This window comes from Gekko japonicus, unplaced genomic scaffold (genome assembly GCF_001447785.1).
Source record: "Gekko japonicus isolate JY-2015 unplaced genomic scaffold, Gekko_japonicus_V1.1 scaffold3388, whole genome shotgun sequence".
Taxonomy (NCBI): domain Eukaryota; kingdom Metazoa; phylum Chordata; class Lepidosauria; order Squamata; family Gekkonidae; genus Gekko; species Gekko japonicus.
The window spans coordinates 86,496-107,201 of NW_015174939.1; the positions used below are offsets into that span (position 1 = coordinate 86,496).

The 20,706-nt window shown below is 45.1% G+C and overlaps 1 protein-coding gene across 1 annotated transcript in view; it reads left to right on the plus strand.

Annotated features, from left to right (window-relative positions):
- LOC107122074 (zinc finger protein 420-like) overlaps positions 1 to 20,706 on the plus strand; it is a 134,897-nt gene that overhangs the window by 78,435 nt on the left and 35,756 nt on the right. Inside the window, exon 7 of the mRNA XM_015425101.1 lies at positions 11,883 to 11,892. Within this exon, the coding sequence (XP_015280587.1) occupies positions 11,883 to 11,892 (10 nt within the window). The remainder of the gene's footprint in view (positions 1 to 11,882; positions 11,893 to 20,706) is intronic.

The window sequence follows — 20,706 nt, forward strand, 5'->3', positions numbered from 1 at the left end:
GGGGGAGGGAGAGGAGGAGAAGGTCTCCCTTATCCTCCCCACCCCGCCTCCCCCTCCCCGGCTCCCCGACGGGCCTCTGCAGGGTGCCGCCAGTTCCGCCTCCCCCACCTCTCCTCCGGCCGTCTCTCCCTCCCATCTCCAGGCCCCGCCGGGAGATTGGCACCTGCGCTCGCCTAGAGCCCAGTGGCACCTTTGAGACCAACAAAGGTTTATTCAAGGTATGAGCTTTCATCCCACCTTCATTGCCAGTGAAAAGTACTGAGACCATGGCCTAGAGCGCAGGACAACCTCGGGCTGGCCCTGACTGAGAGTTACTAGTGATTTCAGCTCTCATACTTTAATTCAGCTCAGAACAAGACAAACAACCCAGCTCGTAGGCTGGTTAATATCCACAACAACCCCGCACCCAAAACACACCCACATACAAGTGATTGGCTATTTACAGTGGCTGAGAGTTCCATAGGCTCTCGGCTGGGAGCCTAGCCTGCCGATAGGTGCTGGCTAGGATCCGCTTGTCCCATTGTTACTGAGCGGGAAGCTCGGCCGCTTCGCATGACCGCGTGGCGAGATGGCTGTACACGCGGTCTGGGATGGATACATGACAGTATGCGTGCACACCTTTTCAAATTTCAAAAAAATGTGGTAGGATAGTTCCCACAAAAGCAAAATGTTTGGGCTGAAGTCATTTGTTTCTCTCAACACCCAAACACTGATGGCCAAAGTCAATGTTACAGTGGGCAAGGGTTCAATCTCTGGCAGCCAACACCAATTTACAGAAGAATTTGACCATTTAAAATATCCGGGGGAGGGGGCAATCCTGACTGGGACTGTGGTGCTGGGCAATGCTCCCTCTAAGCTGTGGAGTCTTTGAGCAAAAATTCTACTTTGTCAGCTACTGGCATTAAGGTTGCGAATGAGCGATTTGGTTCCTGAATAAATTAGTTTGCTCTGGAGCCATCCTTCCTGAGGGTAGACAAAAATGTGTGAGCCAGAGGCTAAAAAACTGTGAGCTAGCTCACACTAACTCAGCTTAGAGGGAACACTGGTGCTCGGGGAAGAGGCAGTCTTGTTTCTCCCTGCGTACAACAAACAACAGAAAGGCATACTCCCACCTTCCCTCGCGTATAAAAACAGAGGCCCAGGCTCAGCTTCTTTCTGCATGCAGGAGGCAATATTCTCCTGTCCGCTAGAACTGATCACATTCAAGGTTTAACATCTGTCTAGTCCACAGTAAGAACATAAGAACATAAGAGACGCCCATGTTGGATCAGGCCAAAGGCCCATCCAGTCCAACACTCTGTGTCACACAGTGGCCAGAAATACCAGGTGCCATCAGGAGGTCCACCAGTGGGGCCAGGACATTCGAAGCCCTCCCACTGTTGACCCCCTCCCAAGAAGACAGAGCACTAAGAAGACAGAGCATCACTTGCCCCAGAGCCCCTATCTATACCTTGTGGCTAATAGCCACTGATGGACCTCTGCTCCATATGCTTATCTAATGTCTGCAAAGGAAGTACTTCTTCACCCAAAGAGTGATTAACACATGGAATTAACTGCCACAGGAAGTGGTGGCGGCTACAAGCATGGACGGCTTCAAAAGGGAATTAGATAAGCATATGGAGCAGAGGTCCATCAGTGGCTATTAGCCACAAGGTATAGATAGGGGCTCTGGGGCAAGTGATGCTCTGTCTTCTTGCTGTCTTCTTGGTGCTTGGGGGGGGGTCAACAGTGGGAGGGCTTCTAATGTCCTGGCCCCACTGCTGGACCTCCTGATGGCACCTGGTATTTCTGGCCACTGTGTGACACAGAGTGTTGGACTGGATGGGCCTTTGGCCTGATCCAACATTGGCGTCTCTTATGTTCTTATGTTCATAGGGCAAGAGCACTTTGGATCTCACCCTACAGCTCATGCCTCAGTCCAAGCACCTGTTCCAATAGGCCAGGTGCCTGTGGAAGACCCAAGAGCCCCAGTGAGTTAGCAGCTTGTGCTGCCTTAAAGGGCCAAGTAATAAAAAGCAGGTAGAATCCCAGAAGCCTCTTTCCACAACCCTTTTAGCCCAAGCGCCTGTTTAAATAGGCCAGAGTATGGAAGAGTTATGGCCTAACCCATCCACTGGCCAGGTATAGTCATGATATGGAAAACCTTCGTGGGGCCTGGAGAACTCCTGAAATGAGACATACCTGGGGCACTTGTCCTGCTGATACTCTTATTATCTTATAAGTGTTGCAGAATACATGCCTTTTGTACTGGGTTGTTTGTTGACAGTGTTCTATTGGGGGGGTCAACGGTGGGAGGACTTCTGATGTCCTGGCCCCGCTGGTGGACCTCCTGATGGCACTGGTATTTCTGGCCACTGTGTGATACAGAGTGTTGGACTGGATGGCCCTTTGGCCTGATCCAACATTGGCTTCTCTTATGTTCTTATGTTCTTATGTTCTTATGTTCTTATGTTCTTATGTTCTTATGTTCTTATGTTCTTATGTTCTTATGTTCTTATGTTCTTATGTTCTTATGTTCTTATGTTCTTATGTTCTTATGTTCTTATGTTCTTATGTTCTTATGTTCTTATGTTCTTATATTCCATATGTTGCACCTTTGCATAATTCCGTACAATTTTGGATAAATTACTACCATATTGTATTAGGCTGTGGTCAGATAGGCATTTTCATCCACATCCCATGCGGTTCCCTTGCGGATTAAAAGGGGACAATCAGACTGCGACATCTAGCTGCCGTTCCCCAGTTGTCAGCAGTGTTCCCTCTAAGCCGAGTTAGTGTGAGCTAGCTCACAGTTTTTTAGCCTCCAGCTCACACCTTTTTGTCTTAGCTCAGGAAGGATGAGTCCAAAGCAAACTCGTTTATGCAGTAGCCTAATCCCTCGCTCACAGCTTTAGTGCCAGTAGCTCACAAAGTAGAATTTTTGCTCACAAGACTCCACAGCTTAGAGGGAACATTGGTTGTCAGACTCCCGTTCTAATCCATCTCCCAAATGGATATAGCAGACACCGGGGAAAGTCCAATGTTGATGGGAGCAATCCGCAGTCCCAGACGTGTGATCATTGCCTTGCGTGGCCAAGCCATTTGGGAAGCCTGGAGCTTCCGGTTCAGGGCCGCCATTTTCCCCCCCCCCAAAGTAAGCAAGGTGTGCATAATCATCTATGTGTACCCTGCTTTGGAGACCCTGCAAACCAGAAGACGATGCTTCTGTGCATGCGGGCATGGAACTCCCTTCCGGAACAAAGGCAGCTGAGTCTGGCTGGCTGGCAATGGGGTGCTCGTGCACCTCAGCCAGTTACCAGGGGATGTGCGATCAATGTTCCCCAGCACAAGGAACACCGGAGTAAAGCTGCAGTGCAATCAGAGTATGCCCTGCTTATTTTTTTTAAAATAATTTTTATTTTATTTTCTACATACATTCTACAAAACTACACACTAACTAAAATTACAGCTAAACAACTATCATATATGCTAGTAATTAATATCTTGAGTCAAAGCTTTTCTTTTATTCAAGTTAAGAATAAAAATTCTCTTCTGTTATATCGATATTTAAAATTATTGACAATGAAAGATTATATAGTGTAATATAAACATTTCTTCTAAAGTTTAAGCTATTTTCTGCCTTTCCTTCCCATCTTCTTGCTTTTATCGTCTCGGGGTGGTTTGGGTGCTGCCGCTCCCAATTCTGATTCAGATTCTACTTCTGAGCTGCCATCTACAGATGTTACGTAGCTTTCAAGCCATGCGAACTGTCCAGTTCTCCTTCTTCTTCTTTATCTGTGTTCTTTGTATCCTTTTTAGGTTCTTGATGTCTTTTCAAAAACTGCTTCGCTTTAGTAAAAGAGTCAATCTTTTCTTTTCTGCCTCTGTAGTTGAACATCAAGACTTCAGGTAGTATCCATCGGTATCCATTTTCCCATAGAAAGGTGGTTAAATATCTCAAATGGAATGTCTTTTAGTATTCTGATGTCTTCTGCTTTGATTTTCAGTGTAGTCACAGATGTTGCTTTCAATATTGCATCTCTTATAGATCTCTTAGAGAATCTGACGTATATTTCACCAGGCAGGGGTTTTTTTCTTAATAAATTCTGAATAAAGTCTGGTAAATCATATCCATTTCGCTTAGAGTACACCCTGCTTGTTGTCTGACCACAGCTTTATGGTTGTTTTATTTCCTTTCTCTGCTGTCATTTGGGTTTTGAATTGGTTGTATTATATCATTTCTGACATAGGTAATACGCTTTTAATTTTTTTGGTTAATATTTTATTAGAGTTTTTATACAGGAATTATAAAAGAAAAGAAACAGCTACCAGAGAGAGAGAGAGAGACAGACAGACAGACAGACAGACAGACATAAGTCATGTTCTAATGTTACTGGATTCCATACATTTACTCATTACAACTTTAGTCAAAAATCAGAACAAGGGAAATTTATCACCTTTCTGTATAAGCTCATTATCTTTGCCTTTTAATCTTCAAAACCATAAGTCATCAGTTCATTTCTTTCTTTTTCAAGCAAGAAGTCCATAAAGGGTTTCCATGTAGGTATAAATGTAGTAAAAGTGTATCTTTTATCAAAGATAAAATTTTATATTTTATAAAATTTATCAAAGATGTAACTTTGGCCATTACTGTTGTGTATGTGTGTGTGTGTTTTAATACACTGGCAATTATGGTGGGGTATTGTACTTTTTATTATGGTGGGCTATTGTACTTTGTATTATGTTCATGTCAGCAGGGCATTCTTCCATTGCCAACCTATAATTGGGCAAAATCTACCACTGCCTGTACACATGGCCTTCTCTGTTGTGGCCCCTACCTTGTGGAATGCTTTGCCTGATGAGGTCAGGAAGGCTCCCACTCTCCTAGCTTACCACAAACTATGCAAAACTGAATCATTCAAGAGGGCTTTTCTAAGCAGGCAATCAGGTAGCACAGTACAAGATGCTTCACAAAGTGACCTGAATAAATAATTAGGGACTGTAGGAGCAACGTGCACTCCTGAGAGGCAGGCCCGGGAGCTTTAATGTTGTTCCTGCATGGAGGTTGGGAACCCAGTTATCAGGCTAATTGCACAAGGCGGAAACATCTGCTGATGTGCTGAGTTCATCGTGAGAAGCTACCTTGGCAAGGGGATTTTCACATTAAAACAATAAAAGGGATGACATGTAGGAACAGTGAAGAATTCACTGTTCTCCTGGCTGTTCTCCAGGGCTGGAGATTAGGAACTAAAAAGTATGTACGTACTAGGAGAATGAGTTGGAATCTGGTAACTGCCTAATGACGCAGTCAATTGGCCTTGGCAAAGAGACGAGAGAGAGATAACAGACATCTGCCTGCACACACACAGACATTCCTTAGTTCATGTCTCATGACAAGATGCTGTAATGTATGAAGGGGAGGGGGGGAAAGGAGGAGATGGATTTTCAATAAATATAGCTGAGAGGTGAGAACACTGAGTTCAGTCAGCTCAGCTTTCTACAAACCTATGTCCTGTCTTCTTTGAACACCGGCAAACTACAAGGGACAGTGGTCTACACTACTGTGCATAGTTTGCTGTAAATTGGATCTTGTTACATAATTTAGCACCATTTAAGGTGTTGTGTTAAAACTTATGCGTTGCTTCATATCTGTTTTGTAGACATCTGTTTAGTTCTGCAACCCAAATCCCATTTAATTGCTTATTGAGGGTCCCATCTTGTTGACTGCACTGACTCCTCACTCTGTGTAATCTGCCTTGAATCCCAGTGAGAAAGGTGGCCCAGAAATAACATAAACAAATAAATATAAATAAATATGTCAGGTAAAATTATGTGTAACTACTGATATTTACCTTCTATATTGTTTGTCGGTGTCCTGACCTGAAGTTTTTTCCCTCCTTTTCTTTGTTGTAAGAACATCTCTCTCTTTCTTTTTTGGTGACTTTCTGGTTAGCCTGTGCCCCATTCCAGGTGTACTGAGAGCTGTCAGCCTGGAAACACCAAGAAGAGACAGGAAGGGAAAGCATTTTGCTGCTATGATTGTGTTCCGTGCCCAGAAGGGACAATTTCCACACACAAAGGTGGGTAAGGCCAAAGAAATAACATTGCAGGGCAGAAAAAAATGCACCACAGCCAATGGTGTTCCTACTAGCACTTCCAAGTGCCTGTGAAATGAATGGGGTTCAACGCTAAGCAGAATCATATAAAAGAAAGTATCTTCGTAAATGATTTGGATGAAGCAATAGAGGTAATGCTTATTAAATTTGGAGATGATACTAAATTGGGAAGGGTAGCAAATATAGTAGAAGACAGAGTCAGGATAAAAGATGATCTTGACAATCGAAAATGGGGCTAAAATAAAATAAATTCTAACAGGGATAAATGTAAAGTTCTGCATTTAGGAAGGAAAAATCAAATGCATAATTATACGATGGGCAGTAGTATGTGTGAAAAGGATCTAGGGGTCTTAGTAGACCATACGCTGAACATGAGTCAGCAGTGTGATGCCTTAGCTACAAAGACAAATTCAATTTTGGACAGTATCAACAGATCATGTGAAGCGTGGTATTGCTTTACTCTGCTCTGGTTAGACCTCACCTAGAGTATCGTGTTCAGTTTTGGGCACCAGAATTTGAGAAGGAGATAGACAAACTGGAACATTTCCAGAGGAGGGCAATGAAGATGGTGAGGGGTCTGGAGACCAAGTCCTATGGGGAAAGGTTACATCTTTTCTTATATATAATTGAGTAGTGGGGTTAGGGCCCTAAATCAGTTGGCTCTATGATGTGTCACTCAGAAGCTGTCCCTATCCACTGGCTGTGTTGCCTGAGTCCCGCCCACATTGCCATTTCCAGTTCTCCCATTGGCTGTGTAATGTGTGCCATCAGCCATTGGCCTGTCAACCGCCACTCAAGAATACTTGTGTGCCATTGGTCGGGTGCTGGGTCTGCTCCTCTTCCCCACCCACTCCCCCTTCAGCCACTGTTCCCTGTCAGAAGCACTGGCAAATGGCTGTGTCTCCCGACGAAGACACTTCTGCTGCTTGGCTTCTCTGTGGGACTAAGTTTTCCCTCAGTGGCTGTTGGTAGGCAACCAAGCTTGGTTCTGCCAGTAAAAAGACAAACGAAGGAAACCCTTTCCAGCCTTTGGGGCCAGTCATGACTAGGGTTGCCAAAGCCTATAATTTTGATTCTTAATGAAATATTGTTTAGCGTCATATTGTCACAGTTTTTTTTCGGGTTTTCGATTGATAAGAAGATAGTAACAACCTTTCTGAATCAGACCAAAAGTAAATATAGTTCCATGTTCCTCACTTTCTCAGAGTGTCTAGCCAGAGAGCCCAGAGCTAATGGTACTCAAAGGTACACTATTTGTTAGATCTATGATATCATGTACAAAAATATATTATCTTGAATATTTCAGAACACAGAATATTGTTGATGTAAGGCAAATCTTCCAGTTATTGAAGTCACTCTTGTTCTTTCCAGATGCAGAGCGTTGTGAACAATGTCCCGAAGATCAGCATCCAAACAAGAACCAGACTCAATGTGTCCTGAAGGCTACAAACTTCCTGTCATATAAAGAGCCTTTGGGGATCAGCTTAGCTTTCTTTCCTCTGCTCTTGTCCCTGATCAATGGTTTTGTTTTAGGACTCTTCATTAAATTCCTGGACACTCCTATAGTCAAAGCCAACAACCGGGACCTCACCTACATTCTCCTTGTCTCCCTTCTGCTTTCCTTTCTTTCCTCCTTTCTGTTCATTGGCCAGCCGAGGAAGGTGACCTGCCTTCTCCGACAAACCACCTTCAGCATCATCTTCTCGGTTGCCGTCGCTTCTGTGTTGGCCAAAACCATCACTGTGGTGGTGGCCTTCATGGCCACCAAGCCAGGGAACAAGATGAGGAAGTGGCTGGGGAAGTGGCTGGCAAATTCCATTGTCATTTCTTGTTCTGCTGTTCAAGTTGGCCTCTGTACCCTCTGGCTGGGAATGTCTCCCCCCTACCCAGAGTCTGACATGCACTCCCAGCCTGGACAGATCACACTGCAATGCAACGAAGGGTCTCTCGCCATGTTTTATGCTGCCCTGGGATACATGGGCTTTCTGGCTGCCATCTCTTTCATAGTCGCCTTCCTAGCCAGGAAGCTACCTGGGGCCTTCAACGAAGCCAAGCTGATCACCTTCAGCATGCTGGTCTTTTGTAGTGTTTGGATCTCTTTTGTGCCCACCTACATGAGCACAAAGGGGAAATACATGGTAGCCGTGCAAGTCTTCTCTATCTTGACCTCCAGTGCTGGCTTGCTGGGCTGTATCTTCCTTCCCAAATGCTACATTATCATACTGAGGCCTGATCTGAATATGAAGGAGCACCTAATGACAAAAGTGAACCAATTAAATTGAACGTGAATAGGAGGGCCCCTTTCCTGTGACTTTATTTACATGCAACCATAACTCTGGTAGAATGCCTAATACCGGCACTGAGGAAATAATTATCCCAATCACAAATACACAAATACAAATACAATACCTTTATCGGCATAAATCTGTTACAAGGACTACCTATGGGACTACCTAGCTACTGTGATCACTTCAGTGACCCTGGTTTGGGTGCACCCACCATTTGGGGCTAGATGGGTGGAAGCACAAGAAAGGATCTGCTCAGAAATGACACCAAAAAGATCGAATTCTCCCCCCCCCGGGAGATTTGTTAGCCAGATTGCCTTATATTTTAATAATCTTGGGAATTTATCAATATTAAATGGCAATAGGCATAAAATATGGAACCATAACCTGTGTATACGGGAGTCAGAATACCCAGTGCCGATGAATAGATGAAAAGGCAGGATTACTAAAATAACTGATTTCTTTGCTAAATGTTCTCAAGCAAACAAATAATATTCAAACATTCACACATACAATGCAGAGCTAGGAAATCAGAGTTGAAAGGACAGCAACGTTTGCATGAGCAGGAATATTGTTGGTAGGCAATACTTTACCTGTCTGAAGAGACAAGTAGATCATGCAGCGAAGAATGGAATAAAATAGGGGAAGGGGTTGTGAGTTGACCAGCAACACATGTGGAATGGTTCCAGACTGCCTGGGATGGAACTAACAATTAGGATGGGATTAGAAGGGGAAGAAGCAAGAGGCAAAACACAAGAGACTGAGCTGAGGAAGGACTCTCCTTAAATACCTAAAATGCACAAGGCCCATGTGTTCACATGGTTCCTAGGAAATACTAAAAAACTTAAACTCTGGATGGGGCATAAAGGGATTAATAGTTGGGCAATTGAGAATTAATGGTCAGCAGGGAGTGACACCTCTGGGGAAAGGGGGTGAGTCAAAGGAGAGAATGAAGAGAACCAATCATGTTGAAGGACCAGTGCTTTGTATTAACAATTGGATACTTGACAGCGGTGTTATCTTGATGGGGGATAGGAAGACTGGATCGCTGCTATTGTCTGTCGCTGGGCACATCCTTTTGTTTTAGGCTGGCTCAGAAGGGAAAAGGAATGTGTGTTTTTCCAGGTGAAGTTAACACATGAAGGTGTTGGGGGGGGGGGGAGAGAAGATGCTTGCATGATGGAGAAGAGATTCCTTCATGGCTTCTGTTCAGGGATATCCGTCCTTTATCGGAACACGGCTTCTCCTCTGGTCTGCTGCTGTCTCTGCGTGCATGGAAGTCAGGCCTGCTGGCCTGCATCCTGTTGCTTGGTGTTGATGCAGGAGTTCAGTAGCAGAAGGCTTCTGTAGTCCCGGGTCCACATCTGGCTTGGCCTACTTCTTAGGCACAAGGCTCCCCTGGGCCAAAGTGTACATTCCATACTCCAGCATAAAGCACTTCTCTTGGGAACACAGCTCTGTCCATTGCCCTGGCACACACTCTTCACAGTTCAGCAAGGCAGTGATATTAAAAAAGAGCCTTTAATATGCCATCTAAAGCGGCTGCATGGCAACAGATTCCTCTATCTGCCTCTACCATTGCTTTCAGCCACCAAGAGAAGACTCTTCTGTTTTGTGGGCATTCCCTCACTGGCCCTCCATCATTTTGGCATATTTTTTTGAAAGATTTTATTGGTTTTTATAAATTACATCCTATAGGGAAGGGGCATAGGAAAACACTAAAACTAAAACAGAAGCTATATATGACAAGGATCATGTTTCATTTATAAAGTACATTCTGGGTATAATGTTCCCACAATGAAAGCCAAAAACACTAAGTTTCATTTATTATTTTCTAATTAAGATGGCTTAAGGCTTTAATAATAGTTTTTTGGTGGATCAAAAACTATTATATTTCAATTTAATAGGCTTCTTCTTATATTTCAGCTTAACTTTAAGTTGTTTCGGGGCTGCTTCTCCTTTTTCAGAGTCAGAGGTCTCAGAAAGTGTGGCTGAACTGCTTGAAGTATCTTGTGATTCATCGTCGCTTTTATCTTCTTCTTGAGTATTGTCGCGTTTCTTTTTTCCCTTTTTTCCCGGACTTTGTTGTTGTTCAAAAAAATCCTTGGCTTTCCGGGCAGAGTAAATTTTAGTTTGCTTATCTTTATAGCTGAATATGAGTCCTTCCGGAAATATCCATCTATAAAGAGTTGAATTAGCATGGAAGAAAGAAGTCTTTATATTGTCTTATTTGCTTTCTCACCTCAAATGGAATATCTTTTAAAAATTTCACTTCTTCATCTTTAATTCTCAAGGTTTTTCCAGCTGTCCCTTTTAAGACAGCATCTCTAGTTGATCTTTTGGAGAATTTAACAAATATTTCACCTGGTAGCTTATTTTTCTTGATGAAATCTGAATGTTCGGTATGTCAAGTCCATATTATTCTGTAGTGTTTCTTGTTTGAGATCAGTCATTGGAGCCAAAACTTCACTTAAAAGTTCTTTTAAATTTTCTCCTTTCTGTTCAGGAATAACTTGAAAACACAGTACATACATTGATCTATCCATTTGGAGCTGCAGTAGTTGACCTTTATCTAAAATTCTCTCTTTTTCTACTTCTTCCAATTTCGGTTTGATATCTTTTGTTTTTGTCTCAATTTTCTTGATGGCTTTTTCAGAATTATCTGCTCTCTTATCCATATGTGTTAGTTGTTTTTGAACTCCATTCAACTTGGAGTTGATGTTAGACATCTGCTCCAGCAGAGGGTGCAGTGCCATTGCCAACATATTGGGAAAGTCTGCACCTACTTCCAGTGTCTGTGAAGGAGTGAGAGTCATTGGTTGGACATTTCCTGTGAGAGACATTGTTTACTCAAGAAGAAAGGTTTTAGAATTAAAATGAAAGTTCTTCAATTAAGATGCGCTTTTGATTGTTTTCCACCTTTCTGTCTCCCGCACAGACTGCAGAGTCTCATGGTCAGTTATGCTTTTTCCCACTTCGGTTTAGCATCTAAGAACTGCTCACTTTTTGGGGGGGGGACCCCCAACTCCTCCCCAGCCCACCTCTTGTTTATAAGTTAATGCCATTCACCTTAGAGGCCAGCCGCTTAAACAGAGGGGTCGATTAACTCACTATTTGTCACTTTAAAGTTGTTGAAGGAACGTTTTCACGTGTGATTGCTTGCCTGCTTCATCTGGCTGCTTACTCTGGTCGCCATATTGGCTTCCCAATAGCAGGACGTCTCAGGGTAGGAGGGAACCTCAATTCCTCAGCCGTCGGAAGAGACTCACTTCAGCACCCCAGGCCACCAGACTCCTACAAGGACTCTGGGGGCCCCAGACCCATCTGGGACCCCTTCTGTCCGCGGAGACTCAGCATGATTCCATCAAAGCTCGATGGGATGCGTCCGACCCGGGAATCACCAAAACCGGAAGTCCATGTTGGCATATTTTGATTAAGTTTGTTTTCAAAGGTTGTTTAATGTTTTTGGTCGTTTGCCACCTTGGGGGTTTTAAATTGGGAGGAAAGGTAGTGTAAAAATAAATAACTAAAACTGGTAACTCAGTAGAACCTTCTGCCAATGGCAGAAGTCGAACCTTATTCTGGTCATCTCCTCAAAGGTTTTGGTACCCTCAACCCGAGCGTGTGGCATCTCTCCCTTGAGCACCATCTTTTCTAAGGCACAGCTGAGAAAGCACCTTCAGCTCCATGTAGAAGCAGCAACTGACCATTTGCCAAAAAAATAATAAAATAGCAGAATTCACTGCCACCGAACATTGTGATGGCTGTGAGCACACATAGCTTTAAAGCAGGGCATAAATATCTAAAACAAAAATGACTCCCTTTTGTCTGTGATCCAATGGGAGTCCCTCACTCAAGCACCCCAACACCCATTTTATTTATTTATTTCGGTTTTTATCCCACCCTCCCCTCAAGCCAACTCAGGGCGGGTTACAAACCACAAAGTAACTATATAATGAAGAACCATATTTCTCCTAAAAGACAACCCAAATACAAAACAGGGTGGATTTGGCCTAACAACGATGCTCTGTTTGAGCGGAACCCTTTTGCCAGTATTGTCAGCAGGGGAGGCGGAGATGGATTTGGATGTCCGCCACCTCATCCGAAGGCCTGAAGGAACAGCTCCATCTCCATCTTGCAGGCAAGCAAAGATCCTTTGTTTTTAAAATGCCATTGTTGAGGGAAGCTCCCTACAGCAAAGTCTCTTGACTATGACTGGAGGTCTCCCTAAGGAATTTTGGAAAGAGGAAGCAGCCTGAGTTTTGGAAAGAGGAAGCAGCCTAATGATTCAAGAGAACTTTCACAAAGAGACTCCTGAGCCCATCACAGCCATGGACACAAGCAATGGACCAAGTTTGCAGGACACAAATCAAGAAGCCCTCCACTTTCTCAACAATCAAATAAACTCATGTGGTAAGAACATTAGAGAGGGCCTTTTTGCTGTCAGCCCCACAAATATGAGACAACCTCCCCAGGGAGGTGTGCCTGGCCCCCTCACTTTTTATATTTAGGGGACAATTGACGATGGTTTTATTTTGGACAGTGCTTGCATACGTTTAGCAGCAGCTCAGAGCACTGCTTTTAAATCTTGGTTTCATGTTTTTAATCTGTTTTGTTCCATGTGCTTTATCTGTGTTTGTAAGTCACCTGGAGGTCTGTAAGGAAGAAAGGCAGATGCTTTATCTGTGTTTGTAAGCCACCTGGAGGTCTGTAAGGAAGAAAGGCAGATTATTAATGTTTGAAATAAATAATAGATATATAAATATCAACAAGTTCTTGAAAAAATTTGGAAATGGCTGCCTAAGGTGAAAGGCCAAAAAGAACAGGTTGTGACAATAGTTTCTGAAGCATATCCCTAGTGGCAATGGTGACATCACCAGAGACACTACAAAAGTCGCACAACTTTGAGGAGGCTCCCGGCAGCCATAACATCCAAGAAGACTGGTATAACACCCAACGCCCTCTCCCCCGCCTTTGGGGCAACCGAGCAGAGTTTTATTCAGCCACAGTTTTATACTCAAACTGATATCAGGCTGTTTCCACAGAGCCACAGGGGTTTTTTGTTCCACCTCAGAGCTATCCAGTTAGCTGACCGCTCTCTGCTAACTTCTCTTTCAACCTTCTCTCTCAACTGTCAGTTGTCCACAGTTATCTGTCACTCACTGAGAATTCCGAGCCAAAAGGCCCCCTCCCTTCTCCTCAGTCATGTGACTCAGCAGCTTCTTTATTTACCTGCTGCTGTCCACTAACCTTTAATTCCATCACAAACGGGTTTTATCAGCTCTCACCATTTCTGCATCTGCTGCAGGCCATACTTGTTTCCTCAGCCACTGAAATGTAACCCTGAGAGATAGGAAAGCCTTTCCTTTTCCTATGACCTCGAGGAGCTGCTCTGAGGAAGGCAAAAAGGAAAGGGCAGGCCAAGATCAACTTCCTCACAGGCCAAACTCTTCATCCTGCTTGGATGCTGCATCAAGCAGGGGGTTGGACGAGATGGCCTAGATGGCCCCTTCCAACTCTGTGATTCCATGATTCTATGAAGCTCTCTGGAGCATCTGACTTGCCATGGTCGGAAATAGGACACTGGACTAGATAGACTTTTGGTCTGAGCCAACATGACTACCAAGGCGAGCACTTTAAGTAATATTGTATGATTGTTCTAACTGGTTTTAAATGCTTTAAATGTTTTATGCTAACCGGCTATATTACGCCGGCAAATGTGAGCCGCCCTGAGCCCATCCGCAGGGAGGGCAGGCTATAAATATAACAAATAAATAAATAAATAAATGACTGCACTTCTGTTCTCACTGACACATTTCATCATATTTATTGATCTATGTTATTTGTAATCTGCCTTTGTCACAGAGACTCAACCGGAATTCAATTGCGAAGGTCAAAGCAAGGCAGTGTAAATCAGAACCATCAATAGGACGGGATATCCAATAAACCATGCAGTTGGATTAGGATTGCTGCAGGAATCTAGAAACAGAGCTGGAACAAAATAAAAGCATTAACATGTAGGGTTGCCGGGCCCAGGAGAAATTGGGAGGCTGGCCCTGGTGCTACGGTTGCCAGCTCTGGATTGGGATATACCTGGAGATTTGGGGGCCAGAGCCTGAGGACAGCGGGCTTTGGGGAGGGACTTCAATGGCATATTGGAGGGCACCTTCCAAAGCGGCCATTTTCTCCAGGTGAACCGATCACTGTCGCCTGGAGATCAGTTGCAATAGCAGGAGACTTCCAGCCACCACCTGAAGGCTGAAAACCTTCCCTGACGTTTGTGTGTTCACCTTACTTCCAGTGAAAGCTGGAAGTGGTATCTTTAGATACTCTGGCATTTACAAAAACACATAGTTTTACAATAAAGCTTTTGTGAATCACTGTCGCCTGGAGATCAGTTGTAAGAGCAGGAGACCTCCAGCCACCACCTGGCATTTACAAAAACACATGGTTTCACTATAAAGCTTTTGTGAATGCTACAGTGTCCCCTTCGTCGCCAATGTTCACCGGAAGTGACATCACTATGCCATCATGATACAAGCACCCATTCACCACCCCCCATTTCATCGAGTTGGCACCTGAGAGGCTGCCAGGGAAAGACTGCAGGGCTGGATCCAGGATGCTGCTGCTGGTTCTGGTCTTGATGCTGCTGCTGTTGCCCCATAATGTCGCCTGTGGCGTGCTGAAAGCAAAATGCCCATTGAAATTGATCAAGGATTTACATGCTCCGTGGAATTATTACAAGTCAGGAGACCACCTCGTCAGTGGGATCGTATCTCTGAAGTATACTTATCTGCATCCCGTCATCTTTGATGAGCCTCCCTGTATCAGAATTAAGCAGTAAGTAATTTTGGTGTTGGACTGAATGCATCTCCACTGGATTCAGGTTTTACAGTCTTTCACTGCTCCTGTCCTGGGCAGATCACGCTTTCTTCTGTCCTCATTCTTTCTTTCGGAAGGGAAGGTGGCATGGTATATAACCCAGTCTCACCAGATCTCAGAAACTAAGCAGGGTCGGTACTTGGATGGGAGAGACCACCAAGGAATTATCTGCATAGGAAGGCAACTGAAAGCCACCTCTGCTTTTCACTTGCCTTGAACGACCCTTGCTGGGGTTGCCATAATTTGGCTGCAACATGACTGCTCTTTACACACACATTCTTTCTTCTGCATAATAATCCAGGGCTGTGTGAGCAGCAAAACACCCCTTTCCCTGACAAAGGCCATGCCACAAATTCTAGCCTATTGAAATTCCTTTTGACCCCTTAAAGAATATCATTATTTTAGGTTTTCTGGGCAGAACATCAAACCTTCCTCCCCGCCCAACCCTCTTTGATTTTCAGTCATGAGACCAGGTATAGAACTTTTGAGTTCTGCTGAAATGCAAAATGTCACCTTCCCCTTGTGGACTCCTGCAAAACTACCTGTCAAGATGGCAAATGTTGCCGAAATTGTTACCATTAGTCCTTTGTCATTACAATTGTTCCCATCCTATTATTGTACATGCCACAGTTGTATGCATTATGAGTACAGTTCTAAGAATAAAATCCAGACAGTTTTATTTCCTGGGAAAGAAACAGAGGTTTAACTTGATGTTCTCCATGAATAAAAGATGAAAACGTGTTCCTTTCCTTTTTTTGGCAGTTCTTCATATACAAAGTATGGAGTCATCTTGTCCTTCCTCCTTGCCATTCAGGAGATCAATCAGAATCCCAGGATCTTGCCCAATGTCACCCTGGGATATGACATCTATGACAACTATTTCAAAGCCAGGTTGACTTACAATGGTGTTTTAGACCTGCTCTCTCCGGGGGAAGGGAATATTCCGAACTACCACTGCAGTGGTCAGAAGACACCTTTGGCTGTTCTTGAAGGGTCTGAGTCTGAAATCCCCATCGAGATTTCCAGTCTGCTGGGCATCTACAAAATCCCACTGGTATGAAGCGGGTGAGGGAGCATTATCCTAGGTTTTTTTTTAGTGTTCAAGTGTCTGAGCCCTGAATCCCTTAAGCACATTCTTGCAGGGTTTCGGGGCCTTCTGTCTTCCTAAGTTCTGGTGCACTGGTGCCGGGCATCAGAATGTGATACTGGAAGCAGACAATAGCCTTTCAGAGAGCTGAGAGAAGATATTTTGTTTTCTATTATTTGCAGAAGTGTGTGTGTAAAGATTTAGGGAATAAGCAATAGTATAGAGGGGATATAAAAAGGAGATGATGGATTATATAACATAACTGAATATGTTATGTGTTTGATGTAGTAGTTAAGTGCACGGGCTCTAATCTGGGAGAACCGGGTTTGATTCTCCACTCCTCCACTTGCAGCTGCTGGATGACCTTGGGCAAGCCATAGTTCTTTCAGGGCTGTCCTTGAAAGAACAGTTCTCGAAAGAGCTCTCTCAGCCCCACCTACTTCACAGGGTGTTTGTTGTGAGGAGGGGAAGGGAAAGGAGTTTGTAAGCCGCTCTGGGACTCCAAGTGAAGGGTGGGGTATAAATCCAGTCTCCGGTGAGAGAGTATTATCCTAGGGTTTTTTAGTGTTCAAGTGTCTGAGCCCTGAATCCCTTAAGCACATTCTTGCTGGGTTTGGGGGCCTTTGGTCGTCCTAAATTCTGGTGCACTGGTGCCGGGCATCAAACTATGATGCGGGAAGCAGACAATAGCCTTTCAGAGAGCTGAGAGAAGATATTTTGTTTTCTATTATTTGCAGAAGTGTGTGTGTAAAGATTTAGGGAATAAGCAATAGTATAGAGGGGATATAAAAAGGAGATGATGGATTATATAACATAACTGAATATGTTATGTGTTTGATGTAGTGGTTAAGTGCACAGGCTCTAATCTGGGAGAACCGGGTTTGATTCTCCACTCCTCCACTTGCAGCTGCTGGATGACCTTGGGCAAGCCATAGTTCTTTCAGGGCTGTCCTTGCAAGAACAGTTCTCGAAAGAGCTCTCTCAGCCCCACCTACCTCACAGGGTGTTTGTTGTGGGGAAGGGAAGGGAAAGGAGTTTGTAAGCCGCTCTGGAACTCCAAGCGAAGGGTGGGGTATAAATCCAGTCTCCTCCTCCTCCTCTCTTCTTCTTCTTCTTCTTCTTCTTCTTCTTCTTCTTCTTCTTCTTCTTCTTCTTCTTCTTCTTCTTCTTCTTCTTCTTCTTCTTCTTCTTCCTCTTCTTCCTCTTCTCCTATAATTATATATTACAGAACAAATTTTGAGTCCAGTGGCACCTTTACGACCAACAAGGTTTTATTCAAAGTGTAAGCTTTTGTGTGCAAAGCATACTTCTTTAGACAAATGGAACAAAGTCTCCTCAAGGGTTATTTACAGGGAAAAAGAGGGTGGTGGGCAGCTGTTAGGAGAGGCCACTCAGAGCCAAGATGCATATGGAGAGCTGGAATTGGATCAGGTGGCCGGTAAGATCAATAGATAGCAGCAAAATAGCATGTAAATGTAAGAGCTAAGAAAAAGATGTGAGAATGAAGTTAGAGTCCAGCAGTACCCCAAGAAAACCCAAGACCAACCCTGTGTACGTGAAAGAACAGAGACACAGCAGTGCACACTTCTTCACATACATTGAAACAGATTTCCTCCAATATTACATGCAGGTGGGGGAGCTAGTTGCCAGGAAGAGCTGTTTAGAGTCAAGATGCATAAGTAACTGAACAATAAATATAGCTAGGATTGGAATAACACATGTAGGAGGACATGTAAATAGCAGCAAGTTGGCATACAGATAATAAAGGAGTTAACAGCAGATGTGAGAACCAAGTTTGAGTCCAGTGGCCTCTATAAGACTGACAAAGTTTAATTTCTATAAGTGAGAACCCAATGACTTAGCGTGTGTAGAGAGATCAGAAGCAAATATCTCTGTTGAGCCCTGGGGGTTCCATTGTCCTGAGTGTTGTAATAACTTGTAATCAATGTTCCCTTTAAGATGTGGAGTCTTGTGAGCAAAAATTCTACCTTGTGAGCTGCTTGCATTGAAGTGGTGAGCGAGCGATTTGGCTGCTGCATAAATTAGTTTGCTCTGGAGCCACCCCTTCCTGAGCTGAGACCAAAATGTGTGAGCTGGAGGCTAAAAAACTGTGAGCTAGCTCACACTAACTCAGCTTAGAGGGAACACTGCTTGTAATTTAAAAATCTTCCGTTCCAGTCTGTTTCTGAAATTCCTTTGCAATAAACTGCTACTTTGAAGTTGCCCATTGAATGTCCTGGAAGTAGCTCTCCTTTCGTGAACCACAAAATTCCTGTGCAAAAGGGGAGGGGAGTTTCCTTCACCCTTCTTAAGCTGAGGCTCGCTCACCCCCTTGCATCCAGTGGAGTTCCATGGGCTCTGATTGGCTGATACTCACTTGGGTTTGCATGAAGCCAAAATCACAGGGATTTGTTCTGAGCCCTGGAGGAAAGGCAGGATTTATAAGGACTATTGCCACTCTCACTCCTGCAGAACTATTTTTCCATGAGAGATTCATTCTGTCACGTCTTTTCTGGTGTATGGCTTGGGTAAGTCCATCTTTGTTACATGCTGCTAAGTTGCCCTGAGTCTTGTGAGAGGATGGTGCTGGGTAAGTCCATCTAAGTTGCCTTGGCCACTCCCAGGAGAATCTCTCTCTCTCTCATGCTTGTTAGCAGCTCTTATCTTCAAAGCCTGGGTTGTTTCTTCCCACCAGTGGTCTTACAGGATGGGGGCTGTCCTGGGGCACCGGTTGGCTGATGGGCGCAAGGTCCCCATCGCAACCTTGTCACAAACCTTGTCGGCGGCAGAGCAGAATTACGCTCAAATTGATAAGAAGGCTCTCGCAACTGTTGCAGGGGTGGAAAAGTTTCATGATTACTTGTATGGCCGGCCTTTCACGGTAGTCACGGACCACAAGCCCCTCTTAGGACTCCTCGCCCCCGACTGCCAGACCCCACAAATGCTATCTCCCAGGGTGCTGCGCTGGTTGATCTTCCTGCTGGGGTATCAATACTCGCTCGTCCACCGCCCCGGTAAGGTGATGGGCCACGCCCACGCCCTGAGTTGCCTCCTGTTGCCATCCTCCAATCCAGACCCCGCCCTGGCTCATCACCACATTGCCTTACTGGAGGCCCTGCAAGATCGGCTAGTACAGGTGGCGGAGGTGTTACACCACACTGCCCGGCATTGCATCCTCTCCCGGGTCTTGGACTGGGCGGGGAGGGGGTGGCCCGCGGGCCAGGTGGGGCCATAGTTCACGGCTTTCTCATTACACAGGGAAGAGCTGCCCTCCTACAAAGGGTGCCTGCTGTGGGGCAGCTGGGTGGTGATCCCCGCTCCTTTACAAAAATGTGTACTCGCCACTCTGCACGAGACCCAACCCAGGATCATCAGGATGAAAGCATTAGCATGAAGCCACGTGTGGTAGCCGGGGTTAGACAGTGACATTGAGGACAAGGTAGAGCGCTGTCAGAAATGTCAGGAGTCACGACCCGAGCCTCCAAAAGCCCCAGTGCGACCATGGGAGTCATCAAACAAACCCTGGGCAAGGTTACACTTGGACTTTGCAGGACCATTCCAGGGGTACATTTTCTTCATATTAGTAGACACATACACTAAATGGTTAGAAGTAGTTTCAGTGCCCTCCACTTTCTCCTGCTCTGCCATCCACACAATGTGGTGGATTTTTAGAGCCCAAGGTATTCCCGACTCCTTGGTCACGGACAATGGTACAGCTTTTACCTCCGCCGAATTCCTAGAGTTTACACAATACTACGGTATAAGGCACATCCGCTCTGCCCCATTCCACCCGGCAACAAACGGCCAGGCAGAGCGAATGGTCAGAACCACAAAGGAGGCCCTACACCACACGGACCCCAGGGACTGGGACCACAAGCTGGCCACTTTCCTATTCAGCCAAGGCACAGCCCCCCACACCACGACCGGCCGCAGTCCTGCCAAACATCTCCTAGGGCGGTGCCTGATGACGCGGCTGGATCGCCTCCACCCAGACAGGGCACCGGAACACAGCACGGACCCCGAAGAGCAGGAGACCCCACAAGGATTTTTTCCAGGGGATCCGGTGTATGCACAGAGCTACGCAAGGGGCCCAGCATGGATTCCTGCTAGGGTCATCCGGGTGACAGGGCCGCTTTCATACGAGGTCTCCAGCAAAGACAGGCAACTACTGAAGCAGCACATCAATCAGGTGCGCTGCCGCATACTCCCAGCAGAACCAGATGACAGCGACGGTGAGGGCCCTGACCTCAGAGAACCCGAGGTACCAACCCCCTCACAGCTGGGCCCCCCGGAGATGGATGACAATGCCTCTGTGGAACCACCCAGAAGCCAGGAACCAAGCAGCACACCCATCCCG